The 19,206-nt window shown below is 40.0% G+C and overlaps 1 protein-coding gene across 3 annotated transcripts in view; it reads right to left on the bottom strand.

Moving 5' to 3' along the window:
* TBX15 (T-box transcription factor 15) overlaps positions 1-19,206 on the bottom strand; it is a 125,756-nt gene that overhangs the window by 49,471 nt on the left and 57,079 nt on the right. For 2 of the 3 annotated variants that reach the window (XM_070367409.1, XM_005895280.2), the window contains exon 2: positions 1,336-1,549. In XM_070367409.1, the coding sequence (XP_070223510.1) occupies positions 1,336-1,436 (101 nt within the window). In that variant the 5' untranslated portion in view covers positions 1,437-1,549. Of the gene's footprint in view, positions 1-1,335; positions 1,550-15,959; positions 16,126-19,206 lie in introns of those variants that run through there. The other variant, XM_070367410.1, reaches the window with a different exon arrangement.

Genomic DNA, 19,206 nt, shown 5'->3' with positions numbered 1-19,206 from the left:
AATCACTTTGCTGAACAGCAGAAATTAACACATTGTAAATCAACTATACTTCAATTTTTAAAAAATAATTCTGAAAGGTATTTTGAAAGTAATTCTCCTTCAATTACTCAAATTGCTCCTCCAAATAAAGTTTTTTTTTAATGACTTTATTCTCTACTAAAACTTAAAGAAGGAAGGGGGTTTACAGGGGAGGATGAAACTGAATAAGACTTCTGGTTCATTTTAAGATCATCTTTTTGTAACATCTTAATGAGAGGTTTCTCTAAATGCATATTCAAGTGAACTAGACCCAGTCAAAACATGCTTTTGCTTTGAATGTTCATAGTTTACCATCAGTGAGGTGAGTCTTTTTGGTCTCTGTGATGTGAGACTATGTGGACTGACTCTGTAAATATGAAACCACTATAACTGCTTTAATTTCAATGAACTATTCTTATACACTAAAAAATTCAGTACAGATTTATTTTCATTTGAATTCAAAGGGCAGAACAGACATAAATACTTAAGACAATTGTTTTGGAGCCAAACAGATTTGTGTAGAATTCTGAGCTCTCCTTTACTACCTGTGTGGCCTTAGTCAAGTTAATTAACCTCTTCCAGCTTTTGCATCCTCATCTATATATGGGATTATCATATCCTCCCTCAAAGGACTCCTGTGAAGTTTAAATAATGTAATACATGTTGAATATCTAGCACAAAACAGATACCTAACTCTGAACATATGTAAAGATACAAATAAAGAAGTAGCTTAATTAACGGTGTTTATTTCAAGAAATGCTGTGTTTTTAAAACTTTTATCATCCTACATAAATCGTTTTGAAAGAGTTTTCAGTAGGTCCCATTAAAGTGATAATTTAAAGCCAACAGTAAAACACAATGAATCAATCAGCAGAGTTCCAAAAATGCACGCACTAAGCCCAAATTTTACCAAAAACAAAATTCTTACAAAAATATCTGGCTGATTTAAATGCCTTAGAAGATGCAAGCTTTTTCTCTTGAAAACACTGGTTGGTGAAGTAACACTAGCTTTGGCGATCTATTGTTTGACTGTTAGGTACCATGGATCTCTAGTACTGGCTGGAACACATTTGCAAGCAGAAAATGTTTGTGAGGGTAGAGGTGATTTAGGTTTGAGTGATCCTTGGAGGAAAACAGCAAAACCCAATAAACACAAAAAAAGCATTTTATCAAGATATCCAGATGCTGAAAAGTGAATGGGAGTGGCTTTGGCTTCACCAAGGCCACCTACCACAAATAAATAGAAAGAAAAACGTAACAGCTCCTAAGTTTGTTCTCCTGGTCTTCGAATCTGGCTATTAAAGGAATTGTCCTCACCTGCCTGCTTTGGTGATAATCATCTCGGTTCCAATGTCATGGAACCTCTTCCAGAGGTCAGCACATTGTAGCTCCACCTGAATCTCTTCCATGGAAGACATGGCGGCAGGCACAGGGCCTGCAGCACCAGGGCCCAGGTCAGCGTGAGTGTCAAAGGAGCAGGAAGTCCGCTCAGTGAGCACCTCGGAGTCAGAACCTGTGCTCTGCTCGGAATCTGCAAAATAAATAATTGAGCCTTAGGTGAGAAACTGCTGACTCCCCCCATGCCCCTGGCCTCAAAACGATGGAGGCAGGGTGGGGGGCACGATGGGGTGGGGAGAGGGGTAACAAAAGGAGGCTTAAAGCTGGGAAGCTCCAGTGCACAGTACTCAGGGTATTTGTGTGTGTGTGTGGTTTGTTTTTGTGATTTACGATCTTCTTTCAGGTTTCATGTTTCCAACATGAAATCTGGCATTTTAGTAAGTTCTAGCAACAGCTGAAGAAAATTGGCCCACAATAGGCAATAGAAAGAGTGTGAATGTCACCGTGTTGAAGGGAATAAAACCAAACTGGGGCAACAAAATAAACAAAGGCCAAATTTTAAGAAAGAATCATCATCACAGACTCCAGCTGCAAACCCAGATTAGACTTTTCAACTTGGGGGAAAAGATTCCATGCTAACAGCAATGTATTCTCTAATTCCATACCACACAGCATCACTGTCCATCAGTCAGTTACTTTTAAACACAGCAACTTTTCCTCCATTTATATATCCTGGTCATCACAAGTAATGAAAAGCTGTTAGGGATCTTCAGAAACACCTTGTTGTATATTTGAGTAAATGGCTTTCCCTAAAGCCCAATCAGGCCATTTTGGATTTAAAAAAAAAAAAACAAACCAGTCTGTTGTGAGGCAAGGATGTAAGCATATGGAAAAGGTTACCCCAAGAAGGCGGTTAAAACAAAGGGAATAAATGAGTTTAGGAGACACCTTGATTGGTTTCTAAAGTATGGGTAGAGGGGAGGGCTGATGCAAACAGGAAGGTAGGATTGAGAGCAACCAAATAAAAAGCTGGCATGCTGGGCCAGATGGTCCTTTCCTCCTGCGTCTTCTATTCTCAAAGAAGGGGCAGGGTTGGGGGTGGGGGAGTAGGGAGGATGCAGACCAAAGAGAATGCTAGAGGCAGATCTGTAATTTTTCAGAATTTACTTTTAGAAGAATTGTATCTCCTAATATTTTCCAAACTTGGAGTAGCTAGTAGTTTCCTTATGTCAAATGATACTGCAAACCAAGCCTAAAAACGTATTTCTTCCACTCACCCTTAACATCTAGGATTTTGATTTCTACCCCCTAATTAAATACATACATAAAGAAAGGTTAAAAACAACAATGTCTTACTCTGACAACTGGCTTTTCAATGCTGTCAAAGGTCAGGACCTCTTGGGCACCAGTCCTTGACATTAACATGACGGAAGAAGGCTGGGACACAATGCCAGACCATCTCGTGGCCATCCTCACTAACTGGAGCAGGTTTCCAGGCCTGTGAACAACGCCTCTCACGACACCTTTAATTTTCTTTCCTTCCAGTCCTAAAGTGTTCCTCTCTCAAGGCCAGGCAGCATTTCTAGCAAGAATCTATCACAGCTTTGCAAGCCCATGGAAAGCCAAGTGTCATTTTTCTCCATCCTCCCCAATTCCTCACCCTCACTGCTGAAGACATTCAACACACCGCAGAACTGAACCAAGCTCCCAAACAACAGGGAAGCCTCTGCCCATAATCTTTAGTTTATCCACAATCACTGATCCAGTCATCATCTTCATCAAAAACATTAAAAAGTTGTATAGCCAGATTTTCCATGTCTAAGCATGGAATAAATGTAAATATTAATTTACAATGTAAAAAAAATGTAAAAATAAATATAAAATGATAATTTTATACCTTGGACTAAACAGAAGCTAATGTTGATCTCTTCCAAGTATAGAAAAGTGGAGCTACTCATCTAAGGTGAGAGCTGTAGTTGAGCGACAAATCTCTATCCCAGCCTGATTCAGTCTGCCTTTCAGCAGAGCCATGACATCATCACACACTCTCCAAACAATAGTAATCCAACCCCCTGAGGTCTGGATTCCCAAATCCCATTTTGTTTCTGTGATACGCCAAGAGCTCCTTGCTTATCACTAAAACTGTGACTTTTTCAAGATCTTCTCAAAGCAAGATTTTTAAAAAACAGTCTTGTCGTACTTTTGGGAGCAAAGTACTATGAAATCTCCCTATCATAGCATGCTATGATTGTGAAACAAATGGAAATAAACCACCTAAGTAGAGCCCGGCAAACATTTTTGACACATGATTTCTCTAGCATGTGTTTAGGAAGGAGGAAACAAAGGAAAGATACTGCTGCAATAAGTGATCAATTTCTAAAGGTAGCCAAATTGAGGTAGGGATTAGAATGGGAATGGTGGCTGCAGAGTAAGGAAGTAAATGTCTCTGCTCTTAACTCCCTTCATCATCTGGAATAAAATAGGTATTCAGAATGTAACATTAAATGGACTAATGAATAATCTTGGGCAAATTATTTAGCCACATTGGACCTATTTCTTCATAGTACAATTAGAAGGACTGAACTGAAAACTTTCATAATCTCTTCTACCTCTAGTGGTTTGAAGAATGTAAGAATCCTTCTTAATGCAACTTTCAGGATTAACCCAAGCTACCTCAATTAGAAGCATCATTTTTTTTAAATTCTACTTCAAAACTTTAGGAAAAAGTCCAAAACATGTGTAAATAAGTCAAAAGAGATAAGCTTTTTTAAAGATCATTATACAAATTGCTTAATTGGGACTTTAGTTCTAAGTACTCAGTGGCCAACTATTTCCAATAGATTGTTAGCTGTTCAATGTTTGTTTGTTTTTTTAGATAAAACACTAAAACCATGATTCATGAAAGAAAAATTTGATGCTGGACTTGAAAAAAATTGCAGAAGTATCAAATTATAAACTGTCTGGGCAAGATAATGAAAAGAGGAAAAGACTGAGGATCCAAATTCACATTATCATAGGAGTTGAAGAATTGAGTATTCTGTTTATAGTTTCAATCAAATCCATCAATAAGCACCTATCAGCATGTGGCCCTATACAAGGTACCATGTAGATAATTTGAAACAGAATCCAGACCTTGAGAAATTTCCCAGTTAGTGTTGATTAATTACGTGTTTATTGAGTGCTTATTATGTGCCTGGCACTGTGCTAGATTCTGGAAAATACTGAAGTACACAATGGATCTCTTTACAGAACAAGTAGAAACTGGAAATGTTCATAAATAATCGGAGACCGAGACAAATACTACCATGCAGTTCTCCATACCATTACATATTTTTCTGTATGTCACATAGGAATTCAGGGAAGAAAGAGATCTAAGAAGGCTGGAACATTCCATGGTTACTAAGAAAGGAATGGACAAGATGTGGAGACAGAGGCACTGTTTTCACATGAAGAGGATTTTCAGAAACAGTTGTTTGCCTAGAAATACTCTGTGCTCCTGAAGTCTCACTCCCTCACAAAATAAAGCCCAAACGACTTCTACATACAGAATGCAGGTACCAGCTCGTATTTTCAATCACACGAATGCAGCATGTAATTTTCTATCCTTGGTTGTTTAACTGTCACAGGTTGGAAACAAAATTAATATTATAGCTTATATAGTTTGTTTTTTCATAAAGGAACATGTATGTTTTATTATAGAAACTATAGATGATCAAAAAGACAAAAAAACAAATCACTTTTAATCTCATCATGTAGAAATAAACACTTTTCTGAGTGTAGCATTCTCGGGTATTTTCTGCAACTTTTATTTACCAACTTCATCTTTCTAAAAGATTAATTTACATTTATAGATATTAACTGACACATAACCTAATGTTAGTTTCACATGTACAACATAAAGATTCGATGTATGTATATACTGTGAAATAATCATCACAATAAATCTAGTTAACATCCTTCACCACACCTAGTTATTTTTGTGTGTGCAGTCAGCGTTTTAAAAATCTCTCTTCCTAGCAGGTTCAAATATACAGTAGAGTATTATTAATTACAGTCACCATGCTGTACACTATATCCTCAGGACGTATCTATTTTAATAACTACAAATTTGCACCTTCTGACCATTTTACCCATTTCACCTCCCCTCCAGCTCCTGACTCTGGGAACCAACCAATCTGTTCTTTATAGCTAAGAGTTTTGGAGAAGGAAATGGCAACCCACCCACTCCAGTACTCTTGCCTGGAGAATCCCATGGATGGAGGAGCCTGGTAGGCTACAGTCCACGGGGTCGCGAAGAGTCGGACATGACTGAGCGGCTGCACTTTCACTTTTCACTTACATGCATTGGAGAAGGAAACGGCAACCCACTCCAGTGTTCTTGCCTGGAGAATCCCAGGGACGGGGGAGCCTGGTGGGCTGCCGTCTATGGGGTCGCACAGAGTTGGACACGACTGAAGCGACTTAGGAGCAGCAGCAACTAGGAGTTTAGGGTTTTTTGTTTGTTTGTTTTGTGCTTTTTGTTTTTTAGACTCCACACATAAATGAGATCATGCAATATCTATCTTTCTCTATTTGATTTATCTCACTTAACATAATGCCCTCAAGATCCATCTGTGGTGCTGTAACATAATAACAGTCATTAAAAATTACATTTTCAGTTATTAAAAATATCAACAGAGCTTTCCTTTTTATGTCTGAATAATATTCAATTGTATGTGTATATATATATATCACTGATTCTATATAGTTGGTTTTTAACTTCTAGAGCAGTGAGGGCTACCTGTGACATTAACTACTCTACAGTACCCTTAAAATAGTCATCTCAGAGTCCAGATCAACAGTCGAGGTAAAAATAAAATTTATTCCTTTGTAAAGTACATTTCCAAATCATAGTTACATAAAATATTTAGGCTAGCCAGATAAATTATTTCATCTGTTAATCAGAATGTACACTCAAGTTACCTAAGTGCATAGTGAGTACGTTATTTCAATTAAGTCAGGTCCTCCATTCAGAAATATAATGTCTTTTGAAGATCAGAAAATACTTCTGTGTTTTCAAGGTTCTTTCATTCTTGGCAATTTGTGACTTCCTGCCTTCAAAAAATAACCATTAGGAACTCATTTGAATGACCTGGATAGATGTTTTGGCTATCAGATGTCTCTTGTGAACAATATTGTAATGAGGGAAGTTTTAGGAAGTCAGGAACATAAATGAAAAGTTACGCATAACTAAGGAAGTTAAAAGAGAAAACTTTGGGAACCTGCATTAAGCCAGTTACAAGTCACTGGAGAACAGCATGTGACTCCGAGTCAAACCAACATATCTATTGCTTTCCAAAAGAGAATCTAACCATCAGTTCATAGGGTCACTCATTTTCTCTCTCTGACCTGTTTTATATAGACAAGCTGGATACTGTAACACTAAGTTCTCAGAGAAAGCTCAATTTAGCTTAGAGAGATTCCAGTTCTCAATTCATGCAAAACAATAGCAATAATAAAATAGTTTCTTTCTAATAGTTTCTAATAGATAGTATTAATATACTATATAATATATGGCATATTATGTTTATGTCAATTTTGTGGATGAGGAAATTAAGACTAAAAAAAACTAAAAACAACATGGCCTATGAAGTTGGTCTTCTACTTCCTGAATCAATGATCAGGTCTCCCCAAGATCATACTACATTCATCCTTGGCCAAAGCAGTCAGCAATTCTGTAACACCCTTCAACTGTTTTGGCTGGCCATCCTTACAACTGAAATGGCTTAAATGTTTGATCTCGGCCAAATCACATAACTGGGCTTCCCTGGTGGCTCAGTGGTAAAGAATCTGCCTGCTGATACAGGAGACACAAGTTCGATCCCTGGGTCAGGAAGATCCCTTGGAGAAGGAAATGGCAACCCACTGCAGTATTCTTGCCTGGAAAATCCCATGGATAGAGGAGCCTGGAGGGCTACAGTCCATGGGAAGGCAAAAGAGTTAGACATAACTTAGCAACTGAACAACAACAACAAGTCACATGACTATTCTGGTCCCTATTTTCCTTAATCTTTATAGCACAGCACATGAGCATATAATTAGGGATACTATAAAGTCCCCTTTAAGTTTAATGTTTAATAAAGGATTTGTAGTACAGCTTAAAGAACACCAAGTCTAACAGCAGCAACCCAACCATGATAAACTGATTCAGTTGACATGTATAGGAAAAACCTGTATTATGTGTTCTTTGACTTAATTTCAAAATTAGATATTATGAAAACATATTTCATGGGCTTCCCTGGTGGCTCAGCAATAAAGAACCCACTTGCAAGTCAGAAGGCGTGAGTTCAATTCCTGGGTTGGGAAGATCCTCTGGAGGAGGGCATGGCAACCCACTCCAGTATTCTTGCCTTGAGAATTCCATGGACAGAGAAGCCTGGTGGGCTACAGTCCATAGAGTGGCAAAGAGTCAGACATGACTGAAGCGACTTAGCATGCACACACTGACCAAACATATATCCGAGTCTGCCAGGTGAATTTCATCTCCACTTCACTAATAATTTTAAGTAATCATTTATTACTACAGTTAACAAGGCATATTTACTTTTGGGGCTTGAAAAACCAAGAGTAGGGTCTTGGAAAGCCACCTCATTTTGCAGTATCTTAGTTTCCTTATCTTTGCTATCTCCTTATTTTACTATTAGAGTCAAGGGGAAGATATCTTCCTTTTCAAAAACTACATTTATATCTTTATGATAAAAACAGAATCTAATGTTATCAGAAGAATAACTATGGACAGTGAGATAAGCTCATAAGAACTGTCCCAACCAAATAATTAATGCGTGCATACTAAGTCACTTCAGTCGTGTCTGACTCTTTGCAACTCTATGGACTGTTGCTCGTCAGGCTCCTCTGTCCATCGGATTCTCCAGGCAAGAATACTTGAGTGGGGTGCCATGCCCTCCTCCAGAGGATCTTCCCAACTGAAGGACTGAACCTACATCTCTTACATCTCCTGCATTGGCAGAAGATTCTTTACCACTAGTGCCACCAGGGAAGCCCAAAGAGTTAGTAGTCAACATATATTGAGCACTTACTGGCATTCTGCTAAGACTTTACACACATACCATCAGTTAACAAAACAACTCTAAGAGTTACTAGTATTCTCTCCATTTCAAGTAATATTGACAGCCTAATTCAGATTACATCAGTTCTACCTCCTAAGGATTGCAGGCATATTAAACTATATTTACTGTCAGTTTTATTCAACCAAACATTTCTGCTTTATATAGATCAGGTTGTATATGAATGTTCCAAGACAGATAAAATCAGTTCTTGCTCTGAGGGAGCTCACAATGATAGGAAGGACACAGAACCTGTTAAGGACAGTGGTCTTTGATAGGTGCTCTGACAAATGTAGGAGCAAAGCACTAATGGAAACTCTGAAGAGCAAACAAGCCAATGGATGAGAGGATCGAAAATTTCATGAGGTGAAATTTAAGAGTGGGCTTGAAATCTCTATGAGCTTTATATGCGTTCAATATGAGCAAGCAAAGACATTATCGGGACGGAATCTCACATAGTGAGAACAGCATTAGGAACTTGTCATTTTTAGAAAATTACAAGCACACTGATACGGCAAGAGCTTAAAATACATAAGGTAAGAGGGAAAGTGAGATAAATTGGAAAAATCAGGTTCAACTCAACTAGACAATGACTTACTGGTACATAATAGATGTACCAATTACTCTTCTATCAATAAATTCTTGAGACATCATCTGAGAAAAAACAAAAAACCCTGGCCTCATGGAGTTTATATTTTAGGAGGAATGTGTGCGTGTCATAATATGGAGTTTAGACTTTATTTTGTTTACACCAAAGTTTTCTTTTAAATGAAAGTGAAAATAGCTTGGTGTTCCCTTCTAGACTATGAATTCCATAAACTGAGCTTCACACTTTGCTACATCTCCTGAATGAATGATACATGATAGCCTGGTTTCAGTGTGGAAGACTGGTGGTAGAAGACTACTCTAGAGGCAGATAGGAGATTCTGAATTTTCTGAGATTAGATGGACAGTCACTTCCATGAGACTGGACTTCAGGTGTCATTTTAAGCCAAGGGAAAAAGTAGTTTGAGACAAAAGAGAAAGACCCAACCCAGGTGATAATCAAACAATCATTCTTGGTTTGTTTCTGCCAATAACTGGGACATGACTATATTGAGCAGTACCCTCTATCAGATACCGCTAGAGCAACCACTCCTTGATCTACATCTTAAGTCCCAAAATCTCTGAAACCAATACCCCCACAGTCATCTCAGGTGTCCCCATTCATACCACTGCAGACATCAGAAGCTTATAACTCAGGCAGCACTCCCTGTACCTGGCTCAAGTAATTCCTATTTCCAGAGGACCTCTACAGTGGAAATTGGTCCTGGGACATCAGATTTTATCAGGTAGCTTAGCAAAATCTGGTGATGAAACTTTTTATAGAGTAATTCTAAATACGGCAGAGGCAGAACATTTGGCACAGACCTGAGTGTGGACTGAGCCCAAATTTGATACCCCTTCCAGAGCTTCAAGGGAATGAACTATAACCCAGGTTGGATTAAACTAAAATTATGATGATAGCAAACACTCAAATGAGCCTGTTAGATGACTTTAGTAATGGAATGAAGTCTCTGAGCCCTCCATGCCGTCCAAGTTTTATTTGGGAAAAGGGGGGGGGGGCGGTAACCTGAAGCCTGCAATTCCCATGCCAATAATCCAATTAAGGAGACTGAGAGCACATATCCTTCAGCTGCCTAAAGCACTCTGCACCTGACAACCAGCACCTCTCTCACTGACAAGCAGACCACAGGCAAGGACCCAATGTCATCCCTGCGATCTAAGCCTTTTAAAGAGGCTTTGCAAAGAAGTGGCAGCAGTCATTTTTATATCTGTTTCTTGTTGATCAGACAAAGGCTCAATGTCACCAAAGGTTCAGCCTCTAGTGCTCCAGCATGCTTTAAAGGTGGAAGCAAACAAAAGAAGAGAAATAGCAGGCACTACACTAAATAGTTGGTATACATTTATATGTAAGCCTCATGCAATTTTCACAGAAAATCCTACGGAATAAGCATTACTGCTGCCATGTTATAAGTGAGGAAACTGAGGTTTGGCAGGATGAAGAAGCTTTTCTCATGTTATATGACTAGCAGGGGTCAGAGTGGGATTTGACACTGCAGGCAATGTTAGTCTGACACTACAGGTAATGCTCTTTCCACTATCGATCGTTGCCCAGTTTTTAGAGCTAGTCCTGCAAAGTTGTGAGCTTCCCACTCTGAAGTGGGAAACACCGAGCTAATGTCCAGGCTGCTGGGTGAGAAGATAGCTCTGCGGAAGCTAAAACATCCTTAGAAAAGAGAAAATTCAAACCAAGGTCAGATGGGAATTTTCCTTTCTCAGTCAGAGGGCAGTTATGTTCAGGAATATTTTAGGTCTCTTCACCAACTTAACATTATTTAACACATAAATACAAATGTAAAAGGCCCTTTTTGTTGTATTTCACCTCCTGTTTCCAGCCCTCCCTGGGTAAAAGATCCAAATGTGACAGATCACTAAAGATCACTCTTATGCCTTAGCTGAGAAATTAAGTAAAATAACATTAGAAGATACTTGGATTGGAAAATGTTTGGACTTTGTGAAATGTGAAATGACAGCATGGAAAGACAAGAAAACACAGCTGAAGTAGTTCCTATTTGTGCATAATTTGGTTTATTTAAGCTGAGGTCAGAGTTCAGGGCACCAAAGCTTTTGATAGTCTTAAATGTATACCTATACTTAAGGAGTGGAGAAGGCAATGGCACCCCACTCCAGTACTCTTGCCTGGAAAATCCCACGGATGGAGGAGCCCGGTGGGCTTCAGTCCATGGGGTCGCTAAGAGTTGGACATGACTGAGCGACTTCACTTTCACTTTTCACTTTCATGCATTGGAGAAGGAAATGGTAACCCACTCCAGTGTTCTTGCCTGGAGAATCCCAGGGACGGGGGAGCCTGGTGGGCTTCCGTCTATGGGGTCACACAGAGTCAGACACGACTGAAGCGACTTAGCAGCAGCAGCATACTTAAGGAGAAATCATCTGATAATAACATGTGAGAGCACTTTATAAACAGTAAAGCATCAAATTAATATATAAGATTACAAGGCAATGATCAAGTTAGTTGGGAAGGCTAAGAATAAATAAGGACAACTATGGGTCCTGGATTTTTCTAGAACAATCCTAAGTTCAAATATTTTATTTCTTCCCCCCACCCCCATAAAATTACAAGTTTTGAGACCAACTCTTGGTTCAAAAAATATTCTTGATCAAAGTACATAAAATGCATAAATGGAATAACCAAAAATTGATCATAAGTTACATGGTAATACTGAAATCTAAAAACCTCTTGCCCCAGAGGTCTTCCAAAATTTGATCCTGGTTGAATGGGTGGTCTTCAAGATTGACTAGTCAATTTTAGGCCAGCAGCTGTCAACACATGCCCCTCCCCGAGGCTCATGGCATTTTTTCTGGGTGAATTGACACATTAGCTCATCCCTAAACCAGTGCTTGTTTGCTCTTTGCAACCACAACTACTCCCAACCTCCCACCACCACCCCCACCTCCACGGCAGCCACCACCAAAACACCATCAAATATCTGCCAAATTTCCATGATGTGAAAAGGAGGCCTTCCCCTAAAGGCTCTAGAAGAACTTGCTCTACCTTGTTAGGCTATTCTCACTGAGCACCAGTAAAAAAACAAATCCATGCTAACATGCTAAAGGGGAAGAATTAAGCAGCTGACTTGCAGTCAACAATTATAATTTAACTATGACTCCTGGAGTGACTGCACTTGGAAGTGGCAATTTCAAACATGTAAGCAACACAGACATTCAAAGATAGCCAGGAACATGCCATATCCTTAGATTATACTTAGGACACCACCAGCTACACTTAGTTTCAAATCCACCCAACCTATCAAGACAAATATAATGGACCATCTTGTTTAATTAACAGAAGAGCCATGTGGCTAGAAAATGTAACAACCTCTCCAGTAATTTTCTAAATTTATCCATTCAATCAATCACTCATTTATTCAACAAATACTTATTGACTATCTAGCCTGGGCCCACAAGTGTGTTAGATACTGTGAAGGCACAAAATGAAACAAGCCAAGTTCCTATGTCCTCAGGAATTTACAAAATCACTTAGGAGATAGGTCAGGTTAATTAGGAATCTAATATTAACTGAACAGTTACAATCCAGCATAGCATACAGCATGCTGAGTGACTGCAATTCAAAAAACCAAGTTCTGAAGTTCATCTCTTTTTTCCCAACTGTCTAATCTTGAACAAGTCATTTAACCTCTATAAGCCTTAGTTTCATCATTTACAAATTGAGGATATCATTAGTACCTACTTTGTGAAATTTCTATGAATCACTAACAAAGTGTGTGTCTGGGGGTTTATGTAAATACTTTATCAGTACTGAAAGAGATTGCTGTGTTGTTGTTATTCAGTCACTAAGTCGTGTCCAACTCTTTGAGACCCCATGGACTGCAGCCCGCCAGGCTCCTGTCCATGTGATTCTCTAGGCAAGAATTCTGGAGTGGGTTGCCATTTCCTACTCCAGGAGATCTTCCTGACCCAGGGATTGAACCCATGTCTCCTGCATTGGCAGGTAGATTCTTTACCTCTGAGCCACCAGGGAAGCCCAGTAAAAGGGATACATAAATGCTGATTTTCATTATTATCTAAAAGGAGTATCAACAAAATGTTGTAGGAATTGTGAGGTGACAAGAACCTCTTCCAGTGCAGGGGTCTTTTCTGCGCCTAATGAAGAGATATCTTCAAGATGAAAAGGAAGAGAGAGGGAAAGAAGAAGAAAGATATTCCAGGGAAAGGGAATTTTACGGCAGAGGCATGGCAGTAAAGTCTACCAGACAGGTTTAGAGAACAGCTAGTAATTGAGACCACATCTGTGTGATTTCTCTTGAATCCTCAGCACCCGGGACAATGTCTGGCATCTATTATGCACTCAATAAAATGTTGTTTTTGTTGAATTCATGAATGAATGAAGGAAGTGCTATATGTTTAGCAAAGCAAGAAAAGAGGTGAGGCCAGAGAAGGCTGGAGCCATATCAAGAATCTTGAATGCTATTCTTCTTCTGATCTTCTTCAGGAGACCAAAATATCCCCACTAATGAGATGTCTTAATTAAATGCCATGTTCCCAATGAAAACCCAACAGCGTCACCTCCAGGCATACTTTAAGTTTTTCGAATCCCATTAGCTAGTCCTTCCAGGACTATGAGTTTCATTAAAACTAATTGGCAACATCTAACCTGAAATCTTTTGGGGCATCAGGGAATTTGGTCACCTCTATGAATAGCAATCAGTCAGTCATCTTAAAAATTCCTGACACTAACTCTCCTCCACATGAACTTAAGGAGAAAAGTTGCCTGTGATAATGAGAGTAAAATGAGGAAAGGAGCAAGCCCTTCTACAAGTGCTGGAACTAGTAATGCGTGTGTGTGTGTGTGTGTGTGTGTGTGTGTGTGTGTGTGTGCATGCATGCACACACACACTCTCTGGCAGGATTGCAGGGGTGCAGAGATGACTTCTCCTTCAGGAAAAGGATGGCTCCTGCACACAGAGCTGCTGCACCCTCCAGACCCTCACAGCAAGTGTCCCTGCTATCTGTGATGAAGTGGGCTTTCCAGAGACGCTGCCAAGAAAGGGAAGGAGCACAGTCCCTCTTCAGAATCACGAAGACCCAGCTTTATGACTTTGGCCTAGTGATTTAACCTGCCTGAGTCAATTTCCTCAGTAAAGCAGATATGTCCATGGCTCCCAGCAAAGCCTCTAGCACACTGTGGGAGTATATTAAATGTTAGTTCTGTCCATAATTTGGAAAAGGAGGTGGCCACAGGATTAGATCTTTCCCCAATCACTTCCCAATACATATTTGAGAGGGAGAAAGAAGGTTCTTTTAAAAAGAGAAAAGCAAATTCTAGCAAAGAAAACTTAGGATGTAGAACTGAAAAATATCACATAATGAAGACAACAGTTCAGGGCCTAGAACAAAAGCTATCAGAATTGAATGTGTTAGAAGGAGAGATTGTGGAAAGGTAGAAGGAGGGAAAGCAAAGGAACAGTGGAAATGCCAGCTAAGAAGGCCAGTTTTCATGTGGGTCTAATCCCTTGGACTGCAAGGAGATCCAACCAGTCCATCCTAAAGGAGATCAGTCCTTGGTGTTCATTGGAAGGACTGATGTTGAAGCTGAAACTCCAATACTTTGGCCACCTGATGTAAAGAGCTGATTCACTGGAAAAGACCCTGATGCTGGGAAAGATTGAGGGCAGGAGGAGAAGGGGACGACAGAGGATGAGATGGCTGGATGGCATCACCAACTTAATGGACATGAGTTTGGGTGAACTCTGGGAGTTGGTAATGGACAGGGAGGCCTGGCATGCTGCAGTCCATTGGGTCTCAAAGAGTTGGACATGACTGAGCGACTGAACTGAACTGAATCCTGGTTTGTGATGGCTGCCACACTAGTTGAGAAGGAAAATGACTAGAACCTGAAAGAAGAGAAAACAGGGTGGACCACTGAGAAGAGATGTATGTTGGATCTTCAGTAAGGAAATAGGGCCAGGGAAGCAAATTCTAGCCCTGAAGAGAAAAGCAGAGCGATCATCCTTGGCTGAAGAAGCAGCCCAAGGGCACTGCTCCACAAGAGGTGGGAACGACAGGGAAGAGCTGGGAGCCGGCAGGGTCCCCTGGCCCCAGATTGACAACCTTGTCAAAAGTACTTACGCTATGGCTCAGGCTGAGGAAAACACACCCTGAGGAGGCAGCAAAGATCTGGTGCCTAAGGGAGTCTCCCAGAGAGCACGCAGGTGAGACCTAAGTTTGTGCATTATAACCCCTTTGGCAAGTGAGATTACTGAGACCTAATCTAGGTGCCCAGGGCCACTTACACAGGAGCATCAGAGACAAGAAAAGGACTCCGGCCTCTCTTACCCCAAAGCTGGAATTCATCCCCCATCCACTTCACTCCACTTCATCCATCCACTCCAAAAATTCTAAAATTGAATTCTTTAATAGTAGAAATGAACCCACTTTGGGGACACAGGGCAAGCATTAAGAGTGAGACAAACACTCTGGATTAATTGTATTCGTAGCAGTATCTTTATGTTTACAATTTACCAACCCCCTCCTTGAGATGCTTGCCAATCTTAGAATCCCACCCTCATGTCCCAAGTCCCCAACAAAATTCCTCTGTAAACCCCACCTCCTAAGTCTCTCCTGTCTTCTTTCTTTCCTTCAAAGCCCTCCCCAGAGAGAGTGAGTCAAAGGAAGCTAACCTGGTGGATTTTTTTGGTGATAGCCAATAAAAGGGTGGAGCAGGGTTAAAAAAGGAAAGAAAGCAAGCCTACCACTGTCTTCTAGGTAAAGGTTGCTTTGGGAATCCACGGTCAATATTCCTACCCCCACTTCTGACTCTTTGCGTCATCTTGACCAGGTCACTTAATTCCGTTCATTCCTCGGCCAACACCTTGGCTATGCAGCATGCCTCTGTTTTTCCCCAGGCCTACCTACCTTGAATGGTCAGAATGACCTTTGAAGAAACAGTGTCCTCCAAGTGTGTCAGCAATTCAGAAACTGACAGCTTCTAAAATAGCTGGTGTGTTGTTGGGTGTCTGTTGCCTTCTGAAGGAGTGGTGATGTCGCCGAGGCAGCAGGATTTCCTTGCCAAGGTTGTTCCTACCCTCCTCTCTGTGAGGCTCTGCACAGCCTCTCCCTACTCCAGCCCAGAAAGACTTCGAGCCCAGGGCCCGTGGCATTTAAGCACTGTCAAAGTTCCCACTTCAATCCCCATAGTGGTGCCAGTTCAGCAACTGTCATGATGACCCAGCCTGAACTGTATTTAGAAGCTTTGGACTTGGTACCATGTTCTAGCCCATCTCAGAGTGACAGGAGATTTCCTGAGCACCTGGGCCTGTGATTCAAGGGCTCCTCCTCCCAGAGAATGAGAGTCAAAAGCACTTTCCTAATGGTCCATTTCCTTCTCAGGAGGGTACCCATTTGTTGGAGGATTCTCTTAAGGAGTCAATCTCCATCAACATTATTATACAATGCTATTTTAAAAATCGGTAATTCTTTCATAAACTTTATAAGATGTGGCAGAGGAAAAAGAGAAAACCAGTTAGAAAGTGGGTTTGGTGCTCTGTTTATGGACTATGCTTACAAAGGTACATTTCCCTGGGATTACACCCTGGGAATGCTCAGAATCTACCAGATATTGCCAGTGAATGGAGAGACCCAGCCTATGACTCAGCTTCTAGGGACACTGCATAATAATTCACCTCATCTTCTCAGCAGGCTCTGTGCCAGTCTTGAAAGTAGCCTACTGGAGTCCAAAAAAATTTATAAGGGATTCCTGGTTAGTGGTTAACAAAATAAATTTTAATTTATTTACACTTTAATGTAATCGCCACCAGGCAGGCAGACTGATAATTATATAACACTAATAAGGTGGGCTGTCAGTTTTGAGAGTCACTGCACGGACAGTGGGTCTAGGTGCTCAACTCTGCTAGACCACAGGAGAGAGAAAGGCCTTTTTTCCCAACTGACCCTCAACTCTCTGCCCCAGTGTCCCTGAGCAGAGTCCCTTGGAGATACCCTGTCATTTAAAAGGCATCAAAGTTTGGCCTCTTCCCATTTCTGGGCAAGGGCCCAACACTCAGAGAATGTGGTTTTAGGATCATGGCATCTAATCCATTCAAGGATTATTTTTCCCCCCTACTGCTCAGATGGGTGTGTTAATCATCACCTCCCTTTGTTCTGTAATAAATTCAGCCCTGGCTAATTCCAAGCCTCTATGCATCACTGAAGTTTAAAGATGGCGTTTTGACAGGTCAGATATTTAGAATCAATAGACCACCAACCAGTCAAAAACCTTAAGGAGTTTTAGGAACATGTGGAAGTAATTTTTTCTAAGAATTCACAAGTCTGAAGGATGAGATCTTATTGATGGCGTGTGGGCTGTTGTAGGTATTAAAGTATTGTTTTATATGCCATATTCTACATGTAATCAAAATTGATTTACAGTGAAGGCAGATTTTCCTTATTATACCAAATATTGCACATTATCAGATATAAAATACAATGGAATACACACTATGTCACGTCTTTAAGAGAAACCAATAAAAGACAGAAATAAAATTATAGGTGAATGTGCAATGACTACATATGTAAAATACAATGACATAGGATAGGGAATTTCAGAGAAATCAGAATATTTTATGTGACTTGGCTATATATCTACATTTTAATTATAATCATCTAAACTGTATGTACTGAATCTTTTTGTAAAGAAAAAATTATCCCATAAAATGTTAATTTCTAAATTTTTATTTTATTTTTAAGAGAAATATTGGTTTTAATTAAATATAGGGTAAACTCTAGCCTAAAAATTAGCAAAATTGTTTAAACAAGACACAATTTCCACCTCCCATACTTTCTTATATGGCTTCAATTATTAAAAAAACATTATGAAAATGTTAAAACAAAAATAGAAACCTCAGATATTTTTAACTGTATAAAAACTCCCACAAAATCTTTCAGCACTGTTTCTTATTTAACAAAATAGCATCAATAGGAAGAGTAAAAAGTGTAAAAAACCATTATGACAACATTTCTGAAATTAGGGATAAATTTCTAATTTTTTAAATTGAGAGGTCATTTACCTAAAATCAATGAATGGGCTTTGGAGTTTTATAGATGACATAAAATTATAAGTTAAATTTGAAGGAGCTTGCATTTTTCTGGGAAGAGGATAAATGGTATTCATGGAATTATCAAAGGAATCTACTGACTTTAAAAGGACAAGGACCACTGATTTAATAGGATTTCTTTAAGTGGATAACTGTCTATTTTCCAACTCTCTTCTGCTGTAATGTAAAGCATTTCCCTTTAGCTGGACATTTCCAAAGGAAGAAATATTTAAAAGACTGTTACACGGAATACTAGTGCTGCATCCTAATAGAAACACACACACACACACACACACACATATATTTTTTCTTTGTCTCCCTTACAAAGTGGTTGTGTTGTCTAGGAGTGTTAAATGGTCATATGAGACCACCTCAACTTTCTCTGTATGATCCCTTAGTTCCCATTTATCTTTATTTTAGCCACATATACATGCAAGTGACGGCTTCCCTGATGGCTCAGTAGTAAAGAACCTGCTTGCAATGCAGGAGAGCTGGGTTCCATCTCTGGGTCAGGAAGATCCCCTGAAGGAAGAAATGGCAATACACTTCAGTATTCTTGCCTGGAAAACTCCATGGACAGAGGAGCCTGGAGGGCTACAGAAAGTCCATGGGTTCATAAAAGAGTTGAACACGACTTAGCAACTAAACAATGGCATGCTATGCTAAGTCACTTCAGTCGTGTCCGACTCTGTGCGACCCCACAGATGGCAGCCCACCAGGCTCCCCCATCCCTGGGATTCTCCAGGCAAGAACACTGGAGTGGGTTGCCATTTCCTTCTCCAATGCATGAAAGTGAAAAGTGAAAGTGAAGTCGCTCAGTCGTGTCTGACTCTTGCGACCCCATGGACTGCAGCCTAACAGGCTCCTCCGTCCATGGGATTTTCCAAGCAAGAGTACTGGAGTGGGGTGCCGTTGCCTTCTCCGAAACAATGGCATACATGTGTGATTTTTTTTTTTACTATAATCCATACCACATCACGTTGAAAAGTAGGGTGATTATGAATTATCTTTACGTGAATGAAAATGGGGCTTTTCCTTTGGCCTGGCTACTTTTACTCTTTCATACTCTC

This window comes from Bos mutus, chromosome 3, assembly GCF_027580195.1.
Source record: "Bos mutus isolate GX-2022 chromosome 3, NWIPB_WYAK_1.1, whole genome shotgun sequence".
In the NCBI taxonomy this organism is placed as follows: Eukaryota; Metazoa; Chordata; class Mammalia; order Artiodactyla; family Bovidae; genus Bos; species Bos mutus.
The sequence above is the reverse complement of the archived record's forward strand: the minus strand, read 5'-3'. Positions and strand labels throughout refer to the sequence as shown.